Source organism: Mus caroli, unplaced genomic scaffold (assembly GCF_978045245.1).
Source record: "Mus caroli unplaced genomic scaffold, Mus_caroli_1 scaffold_3, whole genome shotgun sequence".
NCBI lineage: Eukaryota > Metazoa > Chordata > Mammalia > Rodentia > Muridae > Mus > Mus caroli.
In genome coordinates, this window is record NW_028227258.1 from 135,270,822 (window position 1) to 135,284,162 (window position 13,341).

The following is a 13,341-nucleotide window of genomic DNA, read 5'->3' on the forward strand; positions in this document are numbered from 1 at the left end:
CATGTCACAGATGAGGCATGTCCTCTACTTTTGGGTTATAGCTAATTCCAGATATAGTCAAGTTGACACCCAAGAATAACTATCACACTGGGGGCAGACTCGTGCCATTTGGACTGTGTGCTCTACTTTCTGTTTGTGGTTCAATATGTAAGCTCTCGGCTGCTGCTCCAGCCCATGCCTGCCTATCTTCCACAATGTTCTCTGCTATGATGGTTCTCCCTCTGGAAAGCCCCAAATTAATCTCTCATAAGGTGTTGCAGTGGTTTGAATGAGAATGGCCCATAAGTCTATACTGTCACATAAGTCTCCTGAGTACCTAGGGCCAGGCACCTCACTGTAATTGTTGCCCTGTGAACCAGCAGCTAGCTGTTCCACTTCTCCCTGACCAAACCCACCAATGTGTGAGATCCTGGAGCTTGAGCTGGGCTGTAGCCATTGCATGCAAAGTGAGTGGAAAAAAAAAACCCACAAGACAAAATAAAAGAAAAATTAGTAGCTGAAAAATCAAGGAAAATTGTTTTTAAAATTGTCATTACAAGCCAGGCCTTTAATCCCAGACAGAGGCAGGTAGTTCTCTGAGTTTGAAGCCAACCTGGTTTACAAAGTGAGTCCAGGACATCCAGGACTTAGAGCTGCATATATGTATGTGTGTATGTGTGTGTGTGTATGTGTGTGTGTGTATACACACACACATACACACATACATATATGTTATGAAATATATATGCATGTGTATATATATAGCAAGTATATATTTATAAATTATATTCATATATACATTATTTATACTCTCTCTCTCTCTCTCTCTCTATATATATATATATATATATACACACACACATACATATATAAATAATGAAGCAACAGTCATTTAAGTAAAAAGTGAAAGGAACATGATCTGGAAGGATGGTGGCTACAATAACTACAGTGCATGGGAACGAATTAAAAAAACAAAACAAAACCAAAAACCTCATCTTTGGTTTTAGTTCCATTTCTAGTTCTTTCAGCTGTATTCACCTCACAAAGAAAGCAGACCTAAAACAACCCCAGGGACTTCTTTCATTTCTTTTTTATCTTCTAGACAGATTTGACCCAAGGTAGACATTTTCTCAGAGGATAAGATGTATTTTCCTTCAGCTCAGAATTTTACCTTTTGGATTGTATTCCACACACGCTCCTTATCACTCTTTCTTCCTTCAAGGGTGTCCATGGCGTCTGCCATTAGCGACTGCAGCTGTGATACCAAGATAAAAATTATCAGCATGGAATTCGTGCAGAAATAACTTCTCTAAATACACAGATTAAAACCTAATTAAAAAATCATTTGTATGCTGATGGTTTTATTACTCATATTCCCCACAATGAAGACGGCCACCTCGACTCTGCTCCAGCCATTACGGACAATTGCTGCACACATAATCTATTGAAACAATGGGAAGAGTCTTGCTTGAAATTTGTAGGAAGCATATAGGTTTTAATGTAGTAAGTGCTGATGTTTTTTTAAAAACAGATCTGGGCTGTAAAGAATGACGGCGGAAGTTAATTCTCTCAGGAAACAGCATGCAGTACATGAGTGTATTTTAGCATTTTCTCCTGAGGCTAATGTATCATAATTCTAGGCATCGTGAAAAAGCTCTCCAGAGGACAATACTTGAACTGCAATGTTTTATTGCCTCTTAAAACAATCTTGTTCATTTAAACTCTTTTACTATTGTTAACATTTTGAAATACCCATTTTTCTTCTGTTTCTTTCTTTTGTTTTAAAAAGTCCCTTTGAATCTGCACACTTTACCTACCAAAAGCCATTGGTTATATTCCAATTGAAAAGAATATGATGAGATATAGGGGTGTTGATGGGTGCCTGCCATCCCCAAACTTGATAGGTGGAGGCAGGAGGATCGGGAGCTCATGAGCAGCCTCAGGAAGTGGTGAGCTTGGTCTACCTGAGACTTTGTCTCTGTTTGACTGAGCAGCCAAAGCAGTGATGGTGCTGAGGCAGAAGGAAACCAAGTTCAAAGCTCCACTGAGCAAGATGGTGAGAACAAGTTTCAGAATGGGTGAACTGCATCAGAACACGTGATCCCGAGTGTTTAACTCTTGGATGATCTCTCTGGTGCTGCAGAGCTTAATCAGTTAGGCAGAGAACTGAATCACTCAAAAGGCCTCTGGTGAACAGCCTCTGTTTTCACAGTGCCCTACACGGTCAGTATGCGGCTTACTTCCTAACGCTGACCCATACTTGGAAACTGAAAAGTAAAATCTAAGGCATAAAGTGATGAAAGATGCTGACTCTTCAAATGGTGTATGCACACACTTATCTGTCTGTGTGTCTATCATGTACCAATCTGTCTATCCATCTAGCTACCTACCATTCAGTCATTTGTCTTTTTTTTTGACATTTTCATATTCATTTATTTCATATAATTACCCATGTGTTCACAGGTACATTCAATTTGCTTCACATACAGTTCTAGTAAATAGAATAATCCTAAGTGTATCTACTTGACAATGTTACATGAAATAGGATACTAAGATCAATGTTTAACTGCTACAAGGCATTCTATAAACATTTTCTGTTTATTACCCTTTCTTTTTTTTTCCAATTTTTTATTAGGTATTTTCTTTTTTTAAAATATTTTTTATTACATATTTTCCTCAATTACATTTCCAATGCTATCCCAAAAGTCCCATACCCTCCCCCCCACTTCCCTACCCACCCATTCCCATTTTTTTTGGCCCTGGTGTTCCCCTGTACTGGGGGCATATAAAGTTTGCGTGTCCAATGGGCCTCTCTTTCCAGTGATGGCTGACTAGGCCATCTTTTGATACATATGCAGCTAGAGTCAAGAGCTCCGGGGTACTGTTTAGTTCATAATGTTGTTCCACCTATAGGGTTGGTTGCAGATCCCTTTAGCTCCTTGAGTACTTTCTCTAGCTCCTCCATTGGGAACCCTGTGATCCATCCACTAGCTGACTGTGAGCATCCACTTCTGTGTTTGTTATGCCCCGGCATAGTCTCACAAGAGACAGCTATAATTGGGTCCTTTCAGCAAATTCTTGCTAGTGTATGCAATGGTGTCAGCGTTTGGAAGCTGATTATGGGGTGGATCCCTGGATATGGCAGTCTCTAGATGGTCCATCCTTTCGTCATAGCTCCAAACTTTGTCTCTGTAACTCCATCCATAGGTGTTTTGTTCCCAATTCTAAGGAGGTGCATAGTGTCCATACTTCAGTCTTCATTCTTCTTGAGTTTCATGTGTTTAGCAAATTGTATCTTATATCTTGGGTATCCTAAGTTTTGGGCTAATATCCACTAATCAGTGAGTACATATTGTGTGAGTTCCTTTGTGATTGTGTTACCTCACTCAGGATGATGCCCTCCAGGTCCATCCATTTGGCTATGAATTTCATAAATTCATTCTTTTTAATAGCTGAGTAGTACTCCATTGTGTAAATGTACCACATTTTCTGTATCCATTCCTCTGTTGAGGGGTATCTGGGTTCTTTCCTGCTTCTGGCTATTATAAATAAGGCTGCTATGAACATAGTGGAGCATGTGTCCTTCTTACCGGTTGGGACATCTTCTGCATATATGCCCAGGAGAGGTATTGCTGGATCCTCCAGTAGTACTATGTCCAATTTCCTGAGGAACCACCAGACTGATTTCCAGAGTGGTTGTACAAGCTTGCAATCCCACCAACAATGGAGGAGTGTTCCTCTTTCTCCACATCCTCTCCAGCATCTGCTGTCACCTGAATTTTTGATCTTAGCCATTCTGACTGGTGTGAGGTAGAATCTCAGGGTTGTTTTGATTTGCATTTCCCTGATGATTAAGGATGTTGAACATTTTTTCAGGTGCTTCTCTGCCATTTGGTATTCCTCAGGTGAGAATTCTTTGTTCAGTTCTGAGCCCCATTTTTTAATGGGGTTATTTGATTTTCTGGAGTCCACCTTCTTGAGTTCTTTATATATATTGGATATTAGTCCCCTATCTGATTTAGGATAGGTAAAGATCCTTTCCCAATCTGTTGGTGGTCTTTTTGTCTTATTGACAGTGTCTTTTGCCTTGCAGAAGCTTTGCAGTTTCATGAAGTCCCATTTGTCGATTCTCGATCTTACAGCACAAGCCATTGCTGTTCTATTCAGGAATTTTTCCCCTGTGCCCATATCTTCAAGGCTTTTCCCCACTTTCTCCTCTATAAGTTTCAGTGTCTCTGGTTTTATGTGAAGTTCCTTGATCCACTTAGATTTGACCTTAGTACAAGGAGATAGGAATGGATCAATTCGCATTCTTCTACATGATAACAACCAGTTGTGCCAGCACCATTTGTTGAAAATGCTGTCTTTCTTCCACTGGATGGTTTTGGCTCCCTTGTCAAAGATCAAGTGAGCATAGGTGTGTGGGTTCATTTCTGGGTCTTAAATTCTATTCCATTGGTCTACTTGTCTGTCAGTATACCAGTACAATGCAGTTTTTATCACAATTGCTCTGTAGTAGAGCTTTAGGTCAGGCATGGTGATTCCACCAGAGGTTCTTTTATCCTTGAGAAGAGTTTTTGCTATCCTAGGTTTTTTGTTATTCAGATGAATTTGCAGATTGCTCTTTCTAATTCGTTGAGGAATTGAGTTGGAATTTTGATGGGGATTGCATTGAATCTGTAGATTGCTTTTGGCAAGATAGCCATTTTTACAATGTTGATCCTGCCAATCCATGAGCATGGGAGATCTTTCCATCTTCTGAGATCTTCTTTAATTTCTTTCTTCAGAGACTTGAAGTTTTTATCATACAGATCTTTCACTTCCTTAGTTAGAGTCATGCCAAGATATTTTATATTATTTGTGACTATTAAGAAGGGTGTTGTTTCCCTAATTTCTTTCTCAGCCTGTTTATTCTTTGTGTAGAGAAAGGCCATTGACTTGTTTGAGTTAATTTTATATCCAGCTACTTCACCAAGGCTGTTTATCAGGTTTAGGAGTTCTCTGGTGGAATTTTTAGGGTTACTTATATATACTATCATATCATCTGCAAAAAGTGATATTTTGACTTCATCTTTTCCAATTTGTATCCCTTTGATCTCCTTTTGTTGTCGAATTGCTCTGGCTAGGATTTCAAGTACAATGTTGAATAGGTATGGAGAAAGTGGACAGCCTTGTCTAGTCCCTGATTTTAGAGGGATTGCTTCATGCTTCTCACCATTAACTTTGATGTTGGCTACTGGTTTGCTGTAGATTGCTTTTATCATGGTTAGGTATGGGCTTTGAATTCCTGATCTTTCCAAGACTTTTATCATGAATGGGTGTTGGATCTTGTCGAATGCTTTTTCTGCATCTAACAAGATGATTATGTGGTTTTTGTCTTTGAGTTTCTTTATATACTGGATTACGTTGATGGATTTCCATATATTAAACCATCCCTGCATCCCTGGAATAAAACCTACTTGGTAAGGATGGATGATTGCTTTAATGTGTTCTTGGATTCAGTTAGCGAGAATTTTATTGAGTATTTTTGCATCAATATTCATAAGGGAAATTGGTCTGAAGTCCTCTATCTTTGTTTGATCTTTTTGTCGTCTAGGTATCAGAATAATTGTTGCTTCATAGAATGAGTTGGGTAGAGTTCCTTCTACTTTTATTTTGTGGAATAGTTTGTGCAGAACTGGATTTAGATCTTCTTTGAAGGTCTGATAGAACTCTGCACTAAACCCATCTGGTCCTGGGCTTTTTTGGCTGGGAGACTATTAATGACTGCTTCTATTTCTTTAGGGGATATGGGAATGTTTAGATTGTTAGCTTGATCCTGATTTAACTTTGGTACCTGGTATCTGTCTAGAAATTTGTCCATTTTGTCCAGGTTTTCCAGTTTTGTTGAGTATAGCCTTTTGTAAAAGGATCTGATGGTTTTTTGGATTTCTTCAGATCTGTTGTTATGTCTCCCTTTTCATTTCTGATTTTGTTAATTAGGATGTTGTCCCTGTGCCCTCTAGTGAGTCTAGCTGAGGGCTTATCTATCTTGTCGATTTTCTCAAAGAACCAACTCCTCATTTGGTTAATTCTTTGAATAGTTCTTCTTGTTTCCACTTGGTTGATTTCACCCGAGTTTGATTATTTCCTGCCGTCTACTCCTCTTGGGCGAATTTTCTTCCTTTTTTTTCTAGAGCTTTTAGATGTGTTGTCAAGCTGCTAGTGTGTGCTCTCTCCAGTTTCTTTTTGGAGGCACTCAGAACTATGAGTTTCCCTCTTAGAAATTCTTTCATTGTGTCCTATAGGTTTGGTTATGTTGTGGCTTCATTTTCATTAAACTCTAAAAAGTCTTTAATTTCTTTCTTTATTCCTTCCTTGACCAAGGTATCATTGAGAAGAGTGTTGTTCAGTTTCCCCGTGAATGTTGGCTTTCCATTATTTATGTTGTTATTGAAGCTCAGCCATAGTCCATGGTGGTCTGATAGGATGCATGGAACAATTTCATTATTTTTGTATCTGTTGAGGACTGTTTTGTGACCAATTATATGGTCAATTTTGGAGAAGGTCCCGTGAGGTGCTGAGAAGAAGGTATATCCCTTTGTTTTAGGATAAAATGTCCTGTAGATATCTGTTAAGTCCATTTGTTTCAGAATTTCTCTTAGTTTCACTGTATCCCTGTTGAGTTTCTGTTTCCATGATCTGTCCGTTGATGAAAGTGGTGTGTTGAAGTCTCCCACTATTATTGTGTGAGGTGCAATCAGTGCTTTGAGCTTTACTAAAGTTTCTTTAATGAATGTGGCTGCCCTTGTATTTGGAGCATAGATATTCAGAATTGAGAGTTCCTCTTGGAGGATTTTACCTTTGATGAGTATGAAGTGTCCCTCCTTGTCTCTTTTGATAACTTTGTGTTGGAAGTCGATTTTATTCAATATCAGAATGGCTACTCCAGCTTGTTTCTTCATACCATTTGCTTGGAAAATTATTTTCCAGTCTTTCACTCTGAGGTAGTGTCTGTTGTTTTCCCTGAGATGGGTTTCCTGTAAGCAGCAGAATGTTGGGTCCTGTTTGTGTAGCCAGTCTGTTAGTCTATGTCTTTTTATTGGGGAATTGAGTCCATTGATATTAAGAGATATTAAGGAAAAGTAATTGTTGCTTCCTTTTGTTTTTGTTGTTAGAGTTGGAATTCTGTTCTTGTGGCAGTCTTCTTTTATTTTGTTGAGGGATTACCTTCTTGCTTTTTCTAGGGCGTGATTTCCGTCCTTGTATTGGTTTTTTTCTGTTATTATTCTGTGAAGGGCTGGATTTGTGGAAAGATAATGTGTGAATTTGGTTTTGTTGTGGAATACTTTGGTTTCTCCATCTATGGTAATTGAGCGTTTGCCCGGGTATAGTAGCCTGGGCTGGCATTTGTGTTCTCTTAGTGTTTGTATAACATCTGTCCAGGATCTTCTGGCTTTCATAGTCTCTGGTGAAAAGTCTGGTGTAATTCTGATAGGCCTGCCTTTATATGTTACTTGACCTTTCTCCCTTATTGCTTTTAATATTCTATCTTTATTTAGTGCATTTGTTGTTCTGATTATTATGTGTCAGGAGGAATTTCTTTTTTGGGCCAGTCTATTTGGTGTTCTGTAGGCTTCTTGTATGATCATGGGCATCTCTTTCTTTAGGTTTGGGAAGTTTTCTTCTAAAATTTTGTTGAAGATATTTGCTGACCCTTTAAGTTGAAAGTCTTCATTCTCATCAACTCCTATTACCTGTAGGTTTGGTCTTCTTATTGTGTCCTGTATTTCCTGGATGTTTTGAGTTAGGATCCTTTTGCATTTTGTATTTTCTTTGATTGTTGTGTGGATGTTCTCTATGGAATCTTCTGCACCTGAGATTCTCTCTTCCATCTCTTGTATTCTGTTGCTGATGCTTGCATCTATGGTTCCAGATTTCTTTCCTAGGGTTTCTATCTCCAGCGTTGCCTCACTTTGGGTTTTCTTTATTGTGTCTACTTCCCTTTTTAGGTCTAGTATGGTTTTGTTCATTTCCATCACCTGTTTGGATGTGTTTTCCTGTTTTTCTTTAAGGACTTCTACCTGTTTGTTTGTGTTTTCCTGTTTTTCTTTAAGGACTTGTAACTCTTTAGCAGTGCTCTCCTGCATTTCTTTAAGTGAGTTATTAAAGTCCTTCTTGATGTCCTCTACCATCATCATGAGATATGCTTTTAAATCTGGGTCTAGATTTTCGGTTGTGTTGGGGTGCCCAGTACTAGGTGGGGTGGGAGTGCTGAGTTCTGATGATGGTGAGTGGTCTTGATTTCTGTTAATAGGATTCTTACGTTTGCCTTTTGCCATCTGGTAATCTCTGAAGCTAGTTGTTATAGTTGTCTCTGGTTAGAGCTTGTTCCTCAGGTGACTCTGTTAGCCTCTATCAGCAGACATGGGAGGCTAGCTCTCTCCTTAGTTTCAGTGGTCAGAGTATTCTCTGCAGGCAAGCTCTGTTCTTGCAGGGAAGGTGCCCAGATATCTGGTGTTTGAACCTGCCTCCTGGCAGAAGTTGTGTTCCACTCACCAGAAGTCTTAGGATCCCGTGGGGAATCTTGTGTGGGTCCTTGCAGATGTCCAGAGACTCCAAGGCACCCCAGTGCTTGAGTGGACCGGAAGGGACTTGTGCCCCAGCTCAGGCCAGGATGTCTGCTTCCCTAGTTAATGCAGTCTCAGGTTCCTCGCGATTGGATTGGAGCAGAAGCTGTGTTCCAATCACCTGATGTCTTAGGATCCCGTGGGGAATCCTGTGTGGGTCCTTGTGGGTGTCCGGAGACTCAGCTGGCAAGGCACCCCGGGCAGGTATTTTCCTCATTTACATTTCAAATGCTATCCCGAAAAGTCCACTATACCCCACCTCTGGCTGCTCCCCTACCAATCCACTCCCACTTCTTGGCCCTGGTGTTCCCCTGTACTGGCGCATATAATGTTTGCAAGGTCTGTCTCTCTTTCTACACTTTAGGAATGTACAAAATATAAAAATATCCCACGGAATACCATTTTATAAAGTATAAGCTACTCAAATAATTGTACACTTGGAAAGTATGTTGATCATGTTGGTTTTGAGCCCTTGGTGCACATTTTGAAAACAAAGCATTTCTGGGGTAGGGAATCCTCACAGGTGTGAGGCTTTCTTCAGTGAATTCCTCTTCATTTTTTACCTTGTAAGTCTTGAGTATACTTTTTTAGAAGATAGAACTAACATTTTCCTTTCTAAATTAGCGTTTTCTTTGCTTCTTTTTTTCCTTCAAGGAGCCTTAGTCATCTAAAACTGGCTATAACATGCCCTTTGAAAACAAGACACTTACCACACTGTTGAATGCTGCTGGCAGAATGAACCCAGCCTTATAAAGGGTGTTCTGCACACCACCACAATGGGTCAGGCAGCCTTATCACTAGTTTTGATTTATAAATTCCTGGGAAAAATGGGTTTATTTCACTGGTTTCATCTTTAGTATGCATGACATTATTACTGGAGATTATTATTACATGAGATTGTTATACTTATTCTGAAGATCAGTATTTATTTAATACCCTTTAAAAAAGTCTAGATAAATATTATAAATACTGGAAGCTCATTTCTTCGTTACATCTGTAAAAGCTCAAAGAGGGAGGGTTCCTTTAGTTATCTGAAAATTACAGGTAATCAGTTTGGGCTGTTCTCATCCTTGTGCTGTGAATTCAATTCAAGTCTATAATTAGTTTTAGCGACTCTCAATTAAAGCTTCAAAGTAGAGAGTCCTTCCCCATGACACATTAGGCTCTCCAGACCTCTCCTTGAATGGGCAGCACACTGTTCAATAATTACTTTTCAAATGAGGTGGTATGATTTCTAATATTAATTATGGTTATAATACACACATCTGTTTGAAGATTGTTTCTAAGCTATTCCTTTAAGTAGTTTTTGACTGGGTCTGTATAAGAACAAAATGTCTAGTTTTTTGAATGTGTTTACATATATATATGTATATATATGCATTATATATATAATTTTAATTGAAACGAAAACTTTATATATAATATGGATAATTATATATATATAATTATATATATGTATATATAATTATATATAATATGGATAATTAGACCTTTCCTAGGTTGTTGCACATTACAAGGATCTTGCTAAATCCACAAAAAGGAAGAAAATAAAGGGAGAACAGTCACATAGATCCACACTGCTTTCATCTTCCGGTGTCTTCATTTGAATGCTGGATGAGGACTGGCGTCTCCCTTCAGACCACAGTTATTACCATAAGCCTTTTCAGCCCCCATCAGTCTTCTGTTGGCTCAGGGCCTGGGAAAGCTTAAACAAAGAGAAGCAAATACTTACCAATTCTGCCTCCTGTTGACTGATGTCCTGGAGATAAGGGACCGTTGCCAGCTCTGCCATTGCTTGATTGATCACCTGGGCCTGTTCCTTCACTCTCTGCAGCCGGCTGAGGAGGCTGGCATAGTGCAACTTCTCCATCACACCTGAGCAGGCATGGAAATTCCCCTGGTTTCACAGAAAAAAGGAACGTTTCAGAACAGGAGCAAAGAGTCAGACCTCTAGGCTGAAGTTAAGTCAGGGTCGGGCAAAATACATTATGTTTTATCTCTCTCTCTCATCTGTTTGTTTATCTATCTATCTATCTATCTATCTATCTATCTATCTATCTATCTATCTATCTATCTATCTATCTATTGTTTATCTATACTAAGCCTCACTGTGTAGCCCTGTCTGGCCTGAAACTGTCTACATTGCCTAGGCTGGCCTTGAGTGCATAGAGATCCATCCCCATCTCCTGGGATTCAAGGTGTGTACCATCCATCATACCAGGCTATTTTACATCCTTTGAAAGCAACAGGATCTGGTACAAGCATATCTTTTCTTCTATCACTTGGGAATTGGTTTTAATGCTTTGTTTTAATTAGGTTCCCGAAAGCTGTTCTTCCAGACACTGAGTGTCCCTGCCCTCAGCTGGCTTCGATTGGTAATAAAGAATTGCTGCACAGACAGTGGCTGGGCAGGAAGACAGAGGCAGGACTTTAGATTGTGCTGGTGAGGGACTGAGGGAGAGAAAGAGGAGGGGGAGAGGAGAATCTCCATGACTGGGAGGGAGAAGGATCAGATTTTAGAGCTGCAGGAGAGAAAGCATCCAGGAATGTGGGTGTAAAGGGACAGTAGCCATATGGGGGGCAGCCTGCCTAGATGGTAACAGGGTAGCAAGGATAAAATATAGATTTAGAAGGTGTTAAGCCAGCAATACTGGAGGGAGTGTGTGCTAGCCTCCGGGAGGTTTAGAAGTGCCCAGCCATTGAGCTACTCAAGGGATATCAAAATTAGCTGGTGTGTGCATGTGTGTGTGTGTGTGCGCGCATGCATGTATCTTTGATTCATGAATCTAGAGCTCTTAGGAAGGTGCAGCTCGACCCGCCAGGAGCCAAAGCAGTTTAACTAACTCACTTCTCAGAAATGGTCTCTACATTTTTCTCTTGGCCTCGAACTCAGAAATCTGCCTGCCTCTGCCTCCTGAGTGCTGGGATTAAAGGCGTGCGCCACCACACCTGGCTCTACATTTTTCTCAAGGTGATGGCTATACATGAAAGGCAGCTTGTAGCAGACCTGTAGAGATGGGTTTTCCAGTTGCCCTGAATTAGTGATGTAGGCTCTTGATCGAATTTTTTCCTGGGTTCTCCTAGCTGTCCCTTGTGACCTCCTGTGACCTCCTGAAGGTGACTTTATTTACATTATTAAATCATCATATCTGCTAAGAGTTTACCTGCTATCTCATGTAAGTCAATGATAGTGTTTACACAATTTGAACTAATAGCCCTGCCCTTACAGTTCTCACGTGGGTGGGGTGTACCCCAGCCCTGTACTTACACTATTTGCTCAAGCCCCTAGAATGACTGCTTCAGTAACTGACATAATCCACCTTGTGATAGACTGTTCAATTCATTGTAAAGTGCTCCCCCCGTATGGTATATGGATATCTCTGGTTTACTGAAAATGGGGTAACATAGGATAGGGTGGCTCTCCTGTGTATTTGCTACAGCCAGGCACAGAAAGGAAGTTGCTACTTTTTCTACAAAGTCAAACACAGATTGTAATGCTTGATAGGAAAGACAACTTGTAATAAAACCCCCAGGTTTCTCTTCAGCAAAGATACATGGTGGGCATATCGTGGTCAAAATGTAAAGCCTTGAGGTTTGCTGGGTTCTGGGGGTGTTTGACAGCTACTGTGTTTAAGATCAAAGCTGGTGACGGGTCTCCTTCCCACAGGCTTCTGGACCAGCTACAGCAGAGCCAGTCTTTGGGTGTGTCTGCTAAGCAGGCAGTTAGCATTGCCGGCGCTTCTCTCAGTGAGTCCCTGGGTTTGCTGCATAGCCCTAGAAATAAGGTTTAGATAGACACCTGCCCACATAGCCAGACATCTGAGTAGGAGTTTAGATGACACCATTTCCTTTAGCTTAGTGTTTGGTAGGGACTATCTTAGTTTGTGAATCTGTATATCAAATGACTCCCTGGAAGGAAACACAGGACTTCTTCCTAAAAGAAATTTTCCTCTAAAAGGAAAACCACTGATCATCTGAACTTCAACTTGAAATTAGAAAGTGATGCTCTCAAGTGTCACAGCAGTGTTGTGAGTGACAACAAGCCCAAGATGTCACTTGCCCAGAATCTGGGAGTGGACAAAGGTTGGGCCTTCTTTTATCTTGATTTCCTGAGAGCCACCTGTGCTGTCCAAGTGGTGCCTTCCGTATCCAGCTATTATTTCTGATTAGTTATTTCTATGAAAATCTATTGATTTCTAGTAGTGATGATTCCAGACAGTGGGTTTGAGACCCTTTGCCTGAATTGATGAACAGGGAGCTGTTTGCAACATGGTCCCTGAACAATGGCATTTTGTCAAGCAGAGCAAAGCAAGCCGGAAGGAGGAACCGGTGGTTTTCTTTCTGAAGAACAATTGCTTCCTTTGTCCTTCTTAAAAGAAACAATGGGGCTAGCTGTAGAGAACCGCGGTAGTGACTCAACTTTAGAGAACAGAATCGACTGCAGAGTGCTTAGGGAGCATAATCTATTAGTGTAATTTTCCAAAACATCAGGAAAATAAAAATAGTTGAAAGCAACAGTGCTTTGTTAGCCTGATTGCTGGATGCATAACAAAACAGGAAGTGCTCCATATGAATGAGATCGCAGGGAAGGAACCTGCATGTCTGCTAATAGTCACCCACCCCTCCCTTCCCCACAGCCAAAAGCAATTCTGGCTATCAGGAAGCTATAGATCAATGTTGTGCATATGCAAGATGAGGGCTTTGGAAAGACTGAGTGGAAAAAGACGAACATCAATATCCGATGTCAGCAGGG

General features: G+C 40.3%; 1 protein-coding gene across 2 annotated transcripts in view; it reads right to left on the minus strand.

Moving 5' to 3' along the window:
* Positions 1 to 13,341, minus strand: part of Spata16 (spermatogenesis associated 16) — a 344,381-nt gene that overhangs the window by 45,804 nt on the left and 285,236 nt on the right. For both annotated transcript variants that reach the window (XM_085835355.1, XM_021158236.2), the window contains exons 9-10: positions 10,321 to 10,485; positions 1,151 to 1,234 (exon numbers count right to left, since the gene is read on the minus strand). In XM_085835355.1, the coding sequence (XP_085691481.1) occupies positions 1,151 to 1,234; positions 10,321 to 10,485 (249 nt within the window). The remainder of the gene's footprint in view (positions 1 to 1,150; positions 1,235 to 10,320; positions 10,486 to 13,341) is intronic.